At 39.5% G+C, this 15665-nt stretch overlaps 1 protein-coding gene across 1 annotated transcript in view; it reads right to left on the bottom strand.

The window, feature by feature from the left end:
• LOC101854634 overlaps positions 1-15665 on the bottom strand; it is a 62823-nt gene that overhangs the window by 27839 nt on the left and 19319 nt on the right. The window contains exons 2-3 of the mRNA XM_035969445.1: positions 4544-4661; positions 433-628 (exon numbers count right to left, since the gene is read on the bottom strand). Coding sequence (XP_035825338.1) covers positions 433-628; positions 4544-4661 — 314 coding nt within the window. The remainder of the gene's footprint in view (positions 1-432; positions 629-4543; positions 4662-15665) is intronic.

Here is a 15665-nt window from a genome sequence, read left to right as displayed (position 1 = left end):
AAGAAGAAGAAGAAGAAGAAGAAGAAGAAGAAGAAGAAGAAGAAGAAGAAGAAAAAGAAGAAGAAGAAGAAACACGGCCATAACATCAATGTAAAAAACAATAATACTAACAATAGAATTCATTTGAGTAAAATAATGAAATAATATTAATATAAAAAATGGAGCAATATTATTATAAATCAAAATTTCTAAAGGGACACTACTTAAAATCCGCCGATTGTATGGGATCAGATACCTGGAATGAATACGTTAAATTAGGTAATTCAATCCATACAATTTGAGGTTAGATGTTCAGATCACCATTCTTTTTTTTTTTCAAGAGGAAAGCAGATGTCTATTTTCATTTTGTGTTTGGTCATTCTATTGAGTTACATCTATAAGACCAGTCCCCTCGAATACAGATTAACATTTGTGTAGAAATGTGATACTAACCTGCAGAAAATGGTCATCTGACAAACTCCAGCCACACCAAATACCGGCACACCCTGATTGAACATCCAGTTGACCATGACTGTGAGCAGAAAGCCCTGGGAACACACGGACACGCCCACCAGGAAGTGGGAGTAGAACTTTTTCCTTAGTCTCGTCCTCAGCAACACCACGCAGGTGAACGTGGACAAGAAGATACCTGTCGGACAAATTTTAAAAGATGTTCTAAAAGACCACTCAGCGGGTTCGGGGAGATATAAACAATTTCTTTTTTAAATGCAGGTATTTTTTACGCCAACATTGATACAATTTAGATCATTTAGGAGGCGGGCTTCCGACAATGCGTGTCAGGGTCAACTCGGGCTGAAAGGGATACAACATCCCAGCGAAAAGACCGAGGTTCTCGAGAACAACTTTCTTCCCACTCAGGAATCGAACTCGGGTCTATTGCGCACGACAGTCAAGTGCGTAACCACTACACCACAGACGCCGGTGATATAAATTATAATAGAGCGTGCGCTAACTATAAAAGGGGGGAAACATATTCACTGAATTTGAGTAAAAAGATGCACATCAACACGATAGCGGTCATTCATCACACGAAAAAAGTAAGAAAAACCGACAGCACTAAGAGAGGGAAAGAAAAGAAGAAGCATTTACTAGTAGCGCCCTCCCACCATCGGCTATCTGTACTGTTGCCCGATGTTAACACACTTCAAGGTAAAGAAAAGGAGTGTGGAAATTAATTTGACCTTACGACAAGCTTGTTATCAATATGGTGCCAGGAATTTTAACTTGAATGTTGATAGTTTTTATTCTACTTCTGGAGTGTAGTTTGTTGAAAGTTAGCATGGTTTTGGACTACTTTTCAACAGACACTGCTCAGATTTAAACTAACTTTAACAATTCTATTAAAAACTATTTGCTCATTTCGGAGACGGAGTGCTTGATCAAGAGATAAAAGAAAGAATAAAAAGAGAAAAAGGGGACTGTCTGACCAAGTATAACCATAATATGGACACGATGACGATCATATTAAGCTGGGAAACAAATGGGAAAGAAAAGAAATATAAACTACTTGTGGTACTCTCCAACAACCACTGTTAAAGTGACAGAAACAATGCTCCTATATAAGCATCACTTACACACATCTCACCCTGAAAGTGTTTTTGTAAGGTAACGGCACTTTAACACTGAAAAGTGCCTCGGGTTTGAAACGACGTGTTTCTTTTCTAACATGGTGCATTTTTCTTTTATTATAGCTTAGACACCATAAGATAGGAACACTCAAGCCAAATTGTGATCTGATAAGCAGGAAATAGCCTTATTTCTTTGTCATGCTATTTCTTTAGTAATTTGTTATGTCGGTCATTACATTTTCAGGTTTCGTTATAATCTACTCATATTGTTCTGTATGCCTAGTTGTAACAACAAACAAATAAATTTGCCTTTACAACCTTCATGTGCAATTTTACAAGCCCCTTTATACTGACTAAATTCTATCCAAAACTAGTGGTGATCTGAGTAGCTAGGGGAAAAATTATTCGTCATCTTATTTCTTTAATAACTTGTTATGTCAGTCGTTTAACTCCTAGTTTTTAACTTAATTATTTTTGTATGTATGCCTGGTTGTAAAAAGCAACAGATAATTATGTTTTACAACTAGTGGGTGCAATTTTACAACTACTTTTCTACTCACTAAACTCTTTTCAAGCAAAGTTATGATCTAATAAGCTGAAAACATCCTTATTTCTTTGTCATTGTAATTTCTTCAGTAACTGGTTATGTCGGTCGTTACACCATCATTTCTGTTTACCATCTATTTATTTTTGTGTTTTTCTAGTTTTCCTATTGTATTTTATTTTTACAACCTGGGTGTGCAATTTTATAAGCATATTCGTACTGACTAAACTCTATCTAAGCCACGTTACGATATGATAAGCTTGAAACATCCTTATTTCTTTGTCATTGCTATTTCTTTGGTGACTGTTTATGCTGGCCTTTACACTCTCAGTTTTGGTCATAATCTATCTATTTTCGTGTTTGCTTAGTTGTAACAACCGACGGATAATTTGTTTCCCAACCAGCGTGTGCAATTTTGCAAGCACTTTTGTACTGACTAAATTATATCCAAGCCTTTTTGTGATATGTAAAGCTGGATACAATTATATTTCTTTGCAATCCTATTTTTTTCAGTGATTTTTTTTTGTTGTATTGCTCGAACTGCTTTCAGTTTTGTTTATAATCTCTTCTTTTTTAGTATGCCTAGTTGTAACATCCAACATATGATTCTGCTTTACATACTAAGTGTGTAATTGTACAAGCATCGTTGTACTGATTTAAGTCTATGCAAGCCTAGTTGTGATCTAATAAACTGGAAACTGAGATATCTCTTTGTTCCCATAGCCTCATTATTAACGTGTAATGTCGGTCGTTACATTCTCAGTCCTTTAATCTATTTAATTTTGTATAATTGCAGCAACCAACAGATACGTGCGAGCTAATTGTGCAATTTCACAAGCAGTTTTGTACTGACTAAACTCTAGCCAAGACAAGTTATGATCTGATAAAGTGGAAACATCCTAATTTTTTTGACATCCTAATTTCTTTAGTGACTTTCTATGTTTGTCTTTAGCTTTGCTTTGTAATCTAATTTTTTGGTGTACGCCTAATTATAACAGACAGCAGATAATTGTGTTTTACCACCTACAATTTCACAAGCACCTATAAACTGACTAAACTTTTTCCAAGCCTAGTTTTGATCTGAGAAGATGAAAACATCCGTATTTCTATGTTACTCTATTTATTTAATAACTTGTTATGTCTGTTGTCTGTTGTTACATTACCACTTTTGGTTATAATCTATATAGTTTTGGGTTTGTCTAGTTGTAACAGCCAAGAGATAATTATTATACAGGTTGATTAAAAAAGAATACACCAAAATCACCACACGATATTTCAAAAACGAAAGACAATAGAAACCCTAGCTTGGACCAATGTGTTGCTCACACCTTAAAGTATTTATTTCAAGTTTTACATAACCGGCAGCACGGACAACATCAAACCGATAAGAGAATTCCTAATGACATTTTAAAGACAAAGTTTATGTTCCACTACTTCCAGCAAATACCAATAGCATTGAAGGTCGAATAACAGCTACAATCAACACGGTGGCCTGAAACATTCTGAGGCACGTTTGGAGGGAATTCTCATATCGGCGTGGTGGTGTCCGTGCTGCCGGTGGTGGCCACATTGAGCACTTGTAAAACATGATATAAAAACTTGAAGGTATTAAAAACACGTTTGTCCAAGATAGATTTTTCTACGTTTTCCGTTTTTTGAAGTATCGTGTGATCACTTTGGCGTATTCTTTTTAAATCGCTATGTACTTTACAGCCTGGGTGTGCAATTTTATAATCACCTTTGTACTGACTAAATTATCTAAAACTAGATCTAGTAGTGATCCGAGAAGCTGGAAACAGCCTTATTTCTTTGTGATCCTGATTTCTTGAGAGCTTGTTATCTCGGTTGTTACACTCTCAGTTCGGAAAACAATATAATATAATTTTTTTGTGTGTATGACTAGGTGTTACAGCAAATAGATAATTGTATTATAAAAACTTGGTGTGCTAGTTTACAAGCATCATTATACTACATTAACTCTATCCAAGGCTAATTGTGATTTGAGAAGCTGGAAACAGTTTTACTATCTTAGTCACCCTGATTATTGTAGTTATCCTGAACTCACTAACTCGTGGCCCTATCGGAGATGACGTGAATTTATCGGTGAATTAATAGTTAATAGATTCTGAAAATCGAAGTAATGCACAAATAAATTTGTTGCTCCAAAAACACTGATATGCTTTATGCTGCAGAAATTGTCTTTGTGTGTGTGTGTGGGGGGGGGGGGTGATCAGGTTCGTTAAGTATGAAACAAAAAGTGTTATTGTTATATGGGGTATTGTTCTTTTATTACAGCTCAGACAACATGAGGCGAGAGCGCCCAAGATTTTCAATCCCGTTGTATGAACAATACATTGAAAAAATATATTAAAAATTTGCCACTGACATATTTTTATGTTCATAAAATAAAAAAGAGGCAAAACAAACTTACCTAATAGTACGAGAAAAGGAATAGCATAGATCTGTAGACAAACAACCGTGCTGTAGGTGGACATATCCCTGGCTCGTAGCCTTCTCTGAACACCGGTCAGGTTCAACGGCCACATCCTCTGAGGGATACAAGAGTTGTAACATTTAGTAAGTTTCAACCTTCTGCTAGATACAAACAAATAGATCAGTTCAAACCAAAAAAATATGTTTTGTTTATTTGAGTAAATAGAAGGACATTAACTTCCTCTATTCTGCAAAATTGTGCGAGAGACGGAGACAGGCAGACAGAAACAAAACAGTGAATAACAATTTTAAGGGCATACAAGAGGCACCTCCAAACTACCCAAAGAACACTAGGTTCAATGAGGACAGCGAAGCATTGCGAAGAGAAAAGAACCCGGATAGGAAAGTGACACACAGTACATCCAATTTAATATCAGTCTAGAACATCTATGGTTAGATCATTAAAAATGATTTACGTACTTGATGACAGAATTTTTACTATTAAGGAGGATATATATATAAATATATCGAGCATATCTTTCGTCCCCATCGGCACAATTTAAATCATTTCGGGTTCTACTCCCTTTGTTGAGGCTGAGTAAGAGATAAAATCCCAACAGAAAGGCAGAGAAATATGACGTCCCCCCCACCCCCCCCCCCCCAAACTTTGAACAAATTGTCATTGCACCACGGACTCTAGAGCCATTACGACTTGTACAAAACAGGAAATAATATATAATCTCAACATAAGGTAAATAGGTATCTACCCACAATCTGTAACTGATTGACATTACTCGTGGAATACTTCTCAGAACGTATGCTATTTATCTCATTAGCGTTTTACGAGGTTCTCCGGATAATATTACAGCTTATTTAACAGTTGTGACCTGGACATAGTAGGTCAATGAGTCCATCACTGACCAGGTATAACCTGGTCGCAGTCAGTCTGTGAGTCATGTATTACACAGGTACCGCCGGGGAATGATGACTCTGACAATACTTGACGTATATAAAAGAGCGTGAACAAAAGACGGGTACGTGTAAAGACATTCGAGAAATTCTACATGATTTTAAACATTTTACAACCCTTTCGGCTTTATTATTTTTTTTTTAAATTTTGGCGGGCTAATTGGACCTTATGTGAATTGAACTCGCCTACTTTGTGCGCACCTGCCGCAAGCCCAGCCATTACACAAAGGAGGCTTGTTCATTTGAGTTTTCTTGGGGAGACCAAAATAATCCGTCACTCATGAGAACGTTCAGGTTACCTCAGGCAACATAATTTTTTCCTACTTCAAACCACGCTCTCCCATTCGTCTCCGATATTAAGATTTTAGACAAATGTTAAACACTGTGGAAGTTGAGCCTTGTTGCTATTCTTATTAAATACCTATAGCATACCTAGCGAATTTATCATCGGGCCAATCAAGAAGCCAATAAATAACCCTTTATCCTCAGCTATGAGTGAGGATGTTTGACTACTCGGTGGACGAGATAGTCATCAGACACTCGTGTGCTACCCTCCAGCAGCCATAGATAGAAATGTATGAGGTCATTACTCCTGAGGTTGATAAAGGACTAATAACAATCTGTCTCATAAAAAACTATTATGTTACCAAAACCGTAAGGAGAAGTCGCAATCTCGTTATTTTTTATTTTTTTTTAAAATAAACTGCATAACATCCCTAGAAAGAAAGGCAAAGTGTCGTGGTTGAAGGAGAAATGTCTACACGTTCTGAAATATAAATACTAGATTTAGACAAGGCCGCATACTTTTACCTGCACATTTACGCATTGCAGTTGGCTTTGAAATGGAACAGAGCAAAGACATCGAAACAGGCATTGGATGAACATATTATGGCAAGAATCTGGAAGATTTAGATTATACGGATGACATTTGCTGATCAAACACTGAAGCACATGAAATGCAATAGATTTTCAATAAATAAAAAACCGATGGATGATTTTTCAACATCTATAGAAAAAGTTGGTTTTGTTAACAAAATATAAGTATTGTGATTGTCACCAGAAACAACTACTATCATTAGTAACTTTCTTACTCTCTTCTTGAACGGTCAGATACACAAGCAGAGAGGTAGGCAGGAAGGTAGTTGGGTAGATAGGCAGGCAAATATGTACGTAGGCAGATTAGGTAGGCAGGTAGGTAGGTAGGTATGTCGGTCGGTCGGTCGGTCAGTCTGTCAGTCAGTCAGTCAGTCAGTCAGTCAGTCAGTCAGTCAGTCAGTCAGTCAGTCAATTAAGTAGCAAGCAAGCAGTTGAGATTTAAGATAAGCTTTTAAAATTTCCTTTGAAGTATGGTGTGTTGTATATACATGTATTCAAAACATAAAAACACTGGGATTATTTGATAATAATCGTAACTTACATATTTTAAGGTTCGTTTCCCAGGACGAGATAAGACAGCAAAGAGCCTTGAAGGCTCACTATCGAATCCAAATCCAAGACAGCGCTTTTGGGGATTCAAACCGGGTTCGTGCGCTCCAAATCCCAGCATGGTATCTACTAAGCTCTCGGTGAGAGCTTCCAAGAAAAAGGCCATTCTTTCAGAATGTTGACATTCGAGGTACTGGATGAACTTGATGGAAATAGCTATGTAAGTGTAGTTAGCACAATAGCCAACACTTCTGTCACAATATGTTAGACAGTTATGTACTTGTTGGGCGTGTTAACTGGAAAAGGATAAAGGAGGTTTTTGTGCTGATGGGGTTTTCCATGTTATTCCCATTAAGTGGATTTCTAAATCAGAAAGGGGTGAAGATGGAATTTGCGATAAAAAATGTGTTTGTTTGAGTAAAGGGGAAGCACAATGATGGGCCATAATCATGCTGGACAGATGGAGCCAGACAGTCAGTCAGAAACAAAAGTGGAATGGTTAAGAAGTAGGACATACTGATGACGTTTTCTAACCATGGACAGAGAAAGAGAGTGGCCGTGTGGGGGCAATCACTTTTAAAAGCAGAAGAAAAAATACATTGCTCTTAGACCACATATAAATGGGAGCGAAAATGGCTGTCATAAAAATGACGTCTCTTGCGAACCCCATGTTTATATGAACTTATGAGACGACTGACATTATTGTAAAAGATGGTAGTATTCACTTAATCATCGCAAGGGTGTCTTCAGTATCACTATTTTCTATATTTCCCTGTCGTTGTCTCGGTCAGAAAGGAATAATAAACGGTAAGAAATCGTTCAAGTAGAAAAAGCACTCCAGCAAGAAAGCAAGGGGGTCCGTGGTTAGGTCAGCAGTGGTCTAGGCAGTGGAAGGGATTGGAATATTAAGCGTTAAGGGCCCTCTGAAATTACTATAAATTATTGTAAATGTTGAACACTCCCACCAACACAAAACCATTTTTTTTCAGAAAGGGGGGGGGGGGGGGTACTTCGAGTCTTCCTGAGATGCATACTGCATCCTTAGCAGACAGATGGAAATACACGATTATAATAACCGTAAAGGGATCCGTGTCTTATGTTTGCGAAGGTGAAGAGCCTAACCATTACACTTAACTACAGGTCCAGTGAACCACTCATAGCCTTTTTCTTTTAGTGTTTTTAAGGAATAACCAAACGTGATGAGTAACCCATGGCCCTGTGTGGACTTTAATAAATAGTATTTACTGCGGGAGGTCGAGGAAAGTGAGGGAGGGAGCATGAAGTAATTTATTATATCAAAAACAAGTTTATAGAAAAGCGATCTCGTAGCCCTCAGTTGTAGTGTGGTGTTAAACAGGTGTTTAATGCACCCTTACTCTTCCACCCTTCGTTGTTGAATACTTGGGCCACTTATCCTGTAAGTGTCTGTCAAGACGAACACCATTCAATGCCTCCCTCCATACAGAATGTATAGAGACGTTGACGACAGCAGCATAATGTTTCCTGTCACAAAAAGCTCCTCGTAGTTTGAGCAAGTGTCTTTTGTGACTGTTTCAACAACCAGTGGGGGTGTGAAAAGAGGACTGGGGGGGGGGTTAACCCTAAAGTACTCTCCAGAATGAAACGGATTACATCAGAAATGAAGAAACCGAAGGTCATATTATTATGAAACGACAGGGAGAGTTTTTGGACAAAAATAGAAAAAAATGAACCGGTTATAGGCTCTATGGCTAAGCCATTCATGGGCTTTTTAACATGCTTAGCGTTCCAATCGAGACAGATGAATAAAGGCGGGATGCATCAATTTTACTAGTCAATGAGAACTCGAGATATTTTTGGCTTTTGTATACATTTTACTTCACTTGCAACGCACTTAGGTCATATAAGTGCCGGAGAAGTTTGTAAGAGAGTGAAAACACACCCAAAAAAGAAAAAATAAGGAGAGATAAGGACGACAGATGTTCGAAAGGAAAGAAGGAGGAAACCACACCAGAGCAACCGCCAACCACCCGAGATGAAAGGGTAACAGTATCCCAGCAGAAAGACAGAGGTGCTCAATAAAATAACTTCCCTTCAGGGAAACTGAACTCACGATATCTGCGAGCAACAACAAAGAGCTTTACGGTTACAACGCAGAGGCCGGTCCTGGTCATGTCAATATATTTCTGTACACAAGTGGTTCGTGGACAATGGTAAAAAAGATAGGATCTACAGGAATGAGATAAGTTCGAAAAAGTGTTGACATCTCTAAAGAAACCCTATTACTAACAAGGAAGTGAAAACCGCAGCTGAAACCGCCATCTGAATGCATGAACACTTGCAAACTTCCGTGAGAAGACACATACTGAAACGATACAGGCCCGTCACATGAACTTCAGGACAAACATTCTGGTACAGCACTTTTGCAAGGAACAGTACAATGACGAAGACAGAGAGATAAAAAGACAATATCAGAGAGCGGGATAGTTTTGAGCTGCGCGGCTCATTGTTGAAATCTGAAAACCGTCAAAAACGGGAGAAGCTGCCTGCAAAATCTTCTGCGGTGTCTCCCCCCCCCCCCCCCCCCATATCCCCACCCACCCCCTTCCTTTACACATTCTGTCGGACTGCAAGATAAGTGGCACTGACGGTGAAGCAGTGATGGGAATTTTTAGAAGCTGATAACATTTGAATCATCGTCCCCGAGCCTGCTGAAGGGATAACGACACCATGAATAAGAAGGCAAGGGGTGGCAAGTTAGTAAAAGTTAGACCATCTGAAAGCATCGAAGATCCCAGACTGTTTGCCAAGCAGTTGGAAATGTTGCAGAAGACCACTTAACTCTCCGAACGGCTGATCATATATTTTTTTTAAGTCGTCACAATAACGCATATCAAACTAAGACTTGCGGTTTTAGATGAGAGAGAGACAGAGAGAGAGAGAGAGGGAGAGAGAGAGAGAGAGAGAGAGAGAGAGAGAGAGAGAGAGAGAGAGAGAGAGAGTACCCTCGTGCATGCAAAGCTTTGGACGATGATGTCTTGATCTTTGCATCTCCGGAGATAACTGAAACTCCAACATTTGGGTTGTTGTATAATTATGCCCTCGATTCGTTTATCTGTTAACGTACCAGAGACGTGTATATGGTTTTTGAAAGGAAAAAAATAACTGTGGGAGGCTTTTAACTAGTTTTTACTGCTACCGACGCAATTATGGATTTTTAAGAAGTGGGCTATTTATATATGTACCATAATCGGTCATGACCAACCAAGACAAGGTAAGATACGACATCACAGTTGAAAGACCAAGGCACGCCATTAAATCGTCTTCCCCATTTAGGAATCTAAGTTACGTCTTTTGCATGCACGAGGGTACTATCTCTCCTTCTCTCTCTCTCTCTCTCTCTCTCTCTCTCTCTCTCTCTCTCTCTCTCTCTCTCTCTCTCTCTCTCTCTCTCTCTCTCATCTAAAACCGCAAGTTTTAGTTTGATATGCGTTATTGTGTTCATTTACACGTTATTATTTTAATACATATACGAGTCCACGTGTGTTGATCTTCGGTTAAGTTAGTCTTTTTCTCGGGTCCCAGCACCTCTTCTTCTTTACAGCCTGTCCCATAGGTTACGTTGAACTTCGAATGAGTTTATCTTTTTTTCACTCCCCCGGCGACATCAGCTCATCTGTTGTCGACTGTATTATCTTCATAAGTGCTTTTCTTTTAAACCTCAACCTCGGCTCTAGCAAAAACATCGAGTCAGAAACTCAAGTAAAACAAATAATTGGAAGGGGTGGCGGTTGCAGTTGTATGTGCAGTGCATTGCAAAGAGGGTGTAAAAAAAACCAGTCCTCGGATTCTAGCTTAACGTTGCCTTATTATATATATATATATATAAAAAAGCAGGCCTACCTTATGAAAGCCACCAAACTAAACTGATGTTTGAGAGGATTGTCCATTAGCTTGACAAAGAATCGATGGTCAGCGTTGTCAGCGGAACTAGCATCCCAATATAACGTTCGTTCAGAGAAGCAAACTGGTAATAGAATTTAAACTTCAGCCGCATGAAAGCCTTTTGAAAAGGAATAGTAAAAAGAACTGGGTTCCGCCTTTCAGCTGAGATTCAGGGGCCATCAGAGCAATCTAGATGGAGACGTTATCCCAAGGTCGAAACTTTATGGAATATTTCAGAAAAAATATATATTTAGAACGCAGCAATAATTTCGAGATGGTTTCTTTTCCGGTTTTTTTTTTTTTTTGGTTTTTTTGTAGTTGTTTTTATTTTTAGTCCATTTCCGCAAAATCAGGTATGGAACGATTTTGAAAAGGGGGAAATGCTGAGAGAGGGAGAAAGAGAGAGAAAGAGAGAGAGAGAGAGAGAGAGAGTACCCTCGTGCATGCAAAGCTTTGGACGATGATGTCTTGATCTTTGCATCTCCGGAGATAACTGAAACTCCAACATTTGGGTTGTTGTATAATTATGCCCTCGATTCGTTTATCTGTTAACGTACCAGAGACGTGTATATGGTTTTTGAAAGGAAAAAAATAACTGTGGGAGGCTTTTAACTAGTTTTTACTGCTACCGACGCAATTATGGATTTTTAAGAAGTGGGCTATTTATATATGTACCATAATCGGTCATGACCAACCAAGACAAGGTAAGATACGACATCACAGTTGAAAGACCAAGGCACGCCATTAAATCGTCTTCCCCATTTAGGAATCTAAGTTACGTCTTTTGCATGCACGAGGGTACTATCTCTCCTTCTCTCTCTCTCTCTCTCTCTCTCTCTCTCTCTCTCTCTCTCTCTCTCTCTCTCTCTCTCTCTCTCTCTCTCTCTCTCATCTAAAACCGCAAGTTTTAGTTTGATATGCGTTATTGTGTTCATTTACACGTTATTATTTTAATACATATACGAGTCCACGTGTGTTGATCTTCGGTTAAGTTAGTCTTTTTCTCGGGTCCCAGCACCTCTTCTTCTTTACAGCCTGTCCCATAGGTTACGTTGAACTTCGAATGAGTTTATCTTTTTTTCACTCCCCCGGCGACATCAGCTCATCTGTTGTCGACTGTATTATCTTCATAAGTGCTTTTCTTTTAAACCTCAACCTCGGCTCTAGCAAAAACATCGAGTCAGAAACTCAAGTAAAACAAATAATTGGAAGGGGTGGCGGTTGCAGTTGTATGTGCAGTGCATTGCAAAGAGGGTGTAAAAAAAACCAGTCCTCGGATTCTAGCTTAACGTTGCCTTATTATATATATATATATATAAAAAAGCAGGCCTACCTTATGAAAGCCACCAAACTAAACTGATGTTTGAGAGGATTGTCCATTAGCTTGACAAAGAATCGATGGTCAGCGTTGTCAGCGGAACTAGCATCCCAATATAACGTTCGTTCAGAGAAGCAAACTGGTAATAGAATTTAAACTTCAGCCGCATGAAAGCCTTTTGAAAAGGAATAGTAAAAAGAACTGGGTTCCGCCTTTCAGCTGAGATTCAGGGGCCATCAGAGCAATCTAGATGGAGACGTTATCCCAAGGTCGAAACTTTATGGAATATTTCAGAAAAAATATATATTTAGAACGCAGCAATAATTTCGAGATGGTTTCTTTTCCGGTTTTTTTTTTTTTTTGGTTTTTTTGTAGTTGTTTTTATTTTTAGTCCCTTTCCGCAAAATCAGGTATGGAACGATTTTGAAAAGGGGGAAATGCTGAGAGAGGGAGAAAGAGAGAGAAAGAGAGAGAGAGAGAGAGAGAGAGAGAGAGAGGGGGGGGGTGTGTGTGTGTGTGTGTGTGTGTGTGTGTGTGTGTGTGTGTGTGTGTGTGTGTGTGTGTGTGTGTGTGTGTGTGTGTGTGTGTGTGTGTGTGTGTGTGTGTGAGTGAGAGAGAGAGAGAGAGAGAGGGGGGGGGAATATATGAAATCAGAGGGATGTTGTATAGAACACAGGAGCTTGCCTTAATACAGAGATCAATATAATTCAACAGCTCTCACGCTAAAAGATAACAAAAGGTGGGGCATTTTGCGTTTTTAAAATTTTTTTTTACGTTATGAACTTCCGTTACTAATTAGGCTTATTACATAGGCCTGTGGTTCTCGATTTTCTTTAATGTTTTTTCCTGGAGCATTGATATATGCGATGTAGTTTGGGAAAGACGGAGTAGCATCGGTTGGGTGGTTGGAAGATCCTTTTATACTGCAGTTGCTAGTGGTAGAATGGCTAGTTGGTTGAATAGCTGGTTTCAGTGTGCTGATTTTTTTTTTAAATCTGTATATATGTTGAAGAGGAATACATCTATACGACGGCAATCACTTGGTGCTGGGAAAGGCAAGACAGACTGTGAGATTATAATAATGTATAGACGAACAGAGAGAATACGTAACCAGAGCTCTCATCATTAAGATTAAAAGGACAGTGTCTCCTGCACCCGAGTTATATTACGAGGTTGCTACTTCTGCATGCTTTGGGGGGGGGGTAGTTATAGGGAATCACAACGACACAAAAACAAGGGGGGAGGGGCAGGAGAGGGGTGTCAACATAGACACTTGCTTGGGAACTGGAGACGCTGTGTTTGCTGTTCACAAGAATCATACGTTATTTCCCTTTTTTAAAGTTTTCTGAACCCCCGAGCGTCCCTGTGTACAATATGGAATAAGTTTAGTTTAGCACTTGAACTTGAAGACTGTTTCAGGGATGGGACAGCAGATTTATCATCCATTTGAGATATGCACGAAACTTAGCAGGGCACTACTGCAGGGCAGCGACCAAACAAAACTAATTCTTTCCACAAAATCTGTATGCAGTAATTTTTTTAACGTTTCTTTCTTTGCGCCCTACACTAAACACCGTCATTTGGGTCCGTACAAAAGATCACTACAATAAATGATTTACAATAACCTAGGTAACAAATTGCTCATTTTGAGACAGCGACACTACCCTGCCCCTACATTTCAGTGAAAGCTGGCAGATTTCCTAGAGCGTCTAGACATCTCCAAGTGAATCTCGAAAAGTACTCACCCCTCTGTTGGGCCGTGATTCATTGGCATGAGCTAAATTAGTGTAGTGCTGATGAAAATAGATTGACTATTTTTATGCTTTTAGGTGTATCCCGTAAATCCCCTTTTATTTTTCCCAACTTCAGGTTTGCATCAAAGAAAACGTGTCTTAACATTAATTGTTTACTGTGGCATTCATTAATGATCTTTTAGACTCTGTTAGTCATTCACGTTTTCGACCCGCATTCCGCATGCGTTAACCTGAGAATATTAAACAGATCGATTTGATTTGATCATCTTTAACCTCAGACAGATGAAAACGAACAGGCTGTAATAGCTGAAATATCAACAAAACTAAGCACGGGTTTTCGCCGCCCAACAAGATACATTTACAGTGACCTGGGTGGTGGCGAAATGCGAAATTAATTGAACTGCAATCGTCCACTGTAGTAATTATCAGAACTGTGCAGCGTCGCATGACTCGTGGTTGGCCTCTGACGTCAGTGCAGGTCTCAGCGGGAAGCCTAATCTATCTATTAATTCTTGCCAGAGACCGCTGAGCTCTGATGAGACTTGGTCTATACAATTCCCTGATTTGCTGTAACTATTGTACGTGTATGCACTTTGTGTCTGTGTGCATAACGAGAATTTCATTGATTGTAGATGTTGTACATTGAAGGCAAACGAGGTATCTTACGCGGAGAACCTAAACAGTTAGGTGACAGAAAAAGATCAGAGTAAAGTAGCTTTTTTTTTTTAGAGCACCCGACCAAAGGAATGAACGGAGAACCATGATCGCCGATGTCTGTCGCCGGTCTGGAACTTGATGATGGTGATGGTGATGATGACGATCATGATGATAATGGTGTAAACGTTTTACGCTACCATTGACATGATTAAGACCACCCTACTTGTCACAGCCAACATGGGCTAACTAGGATGAGACAAGTTAGATCATTTCGGAGTTGGGCTGATGGGCGACTGGAGGGCGCCACTGGGAGGTCCTACTTCTTTTCTTTCGCTCTCGTTTTTTCGGTTGTTTTTTGTTTTTGTTTTTTTGGGGGGGTTGGTTCATTGTACAGTTCCCAGTTGCTGGCACGGTCTTCAGTCGAAAACTCTGGGCAGTGTGTGATAAAGACAAACACGTCGGCACAATAACGATCGCTTAGAAAATCTGTGTATGTGTGTGTGTTTGAGTGTGTTTGTGTGTGTGTGTTTGAGAGAGAGAGAGAGAGAGAGAGAGAGAGAGACGGGGGTAGGGTGGGTTGGGAGGGGGAATGAGGAGAAAATAGAAGAAACGACCATGGAAATAGTGCGGAAGTAGGATTTACATTCATCCACCTATTCAAACAAGAGGCTAGATTGGCCCTTACTCTGCATTTGTCTAGGTATAATGTGGGTGTTGGGGGGGGGAGCATACGAGTATGTGAGAGAGACAGACAGACAGACAGACAGACAGACAGACAGACAGACAGACAGAAACTGACTTAAGACTTAAGCAAATATGGATTGCGGATAACGAGACGATGAGTAAACCTGGGTCTTTGTGTGAAGGCTCAGCTTTCGGTCTTGCTCGCTGGTGTTCTTTGCTCAACCGGGTGTTATGTTGCTCTGATTAGGCTCTTTGATACCCAAGGTATAAAGTTTGATTTTTTTTTTATTTCGCTGTCTGTCCGTCTGTCTGTCTGTCTGTCTGTCTGTCTGTCAATGTCTGAGTCGTTCGCAATCGCTCCCTCTCTCTCTCTCTCTCTCTCTCTCTCT

This window comes from Aplysia californica, unplaced genomic scaffold (genome assembly GCF_000002075.1).
Source record: "Aplysia californica isolate F4 #8 unplaced genomic scaffold, AplCal3.0 scaffold00146, whole genome shotgun sequence".
NCBI lineage: Eukaryota > Metazoa > Mollusca > Gastropoda > Aplysiida > Aplysiidae > Aplysia > Aplysia californica.
The sequence above is the reverse complement of the archived record's forward strand: the minus strand, read 5'-3'. Positions and strand labels throughout refer to the sequence as shown.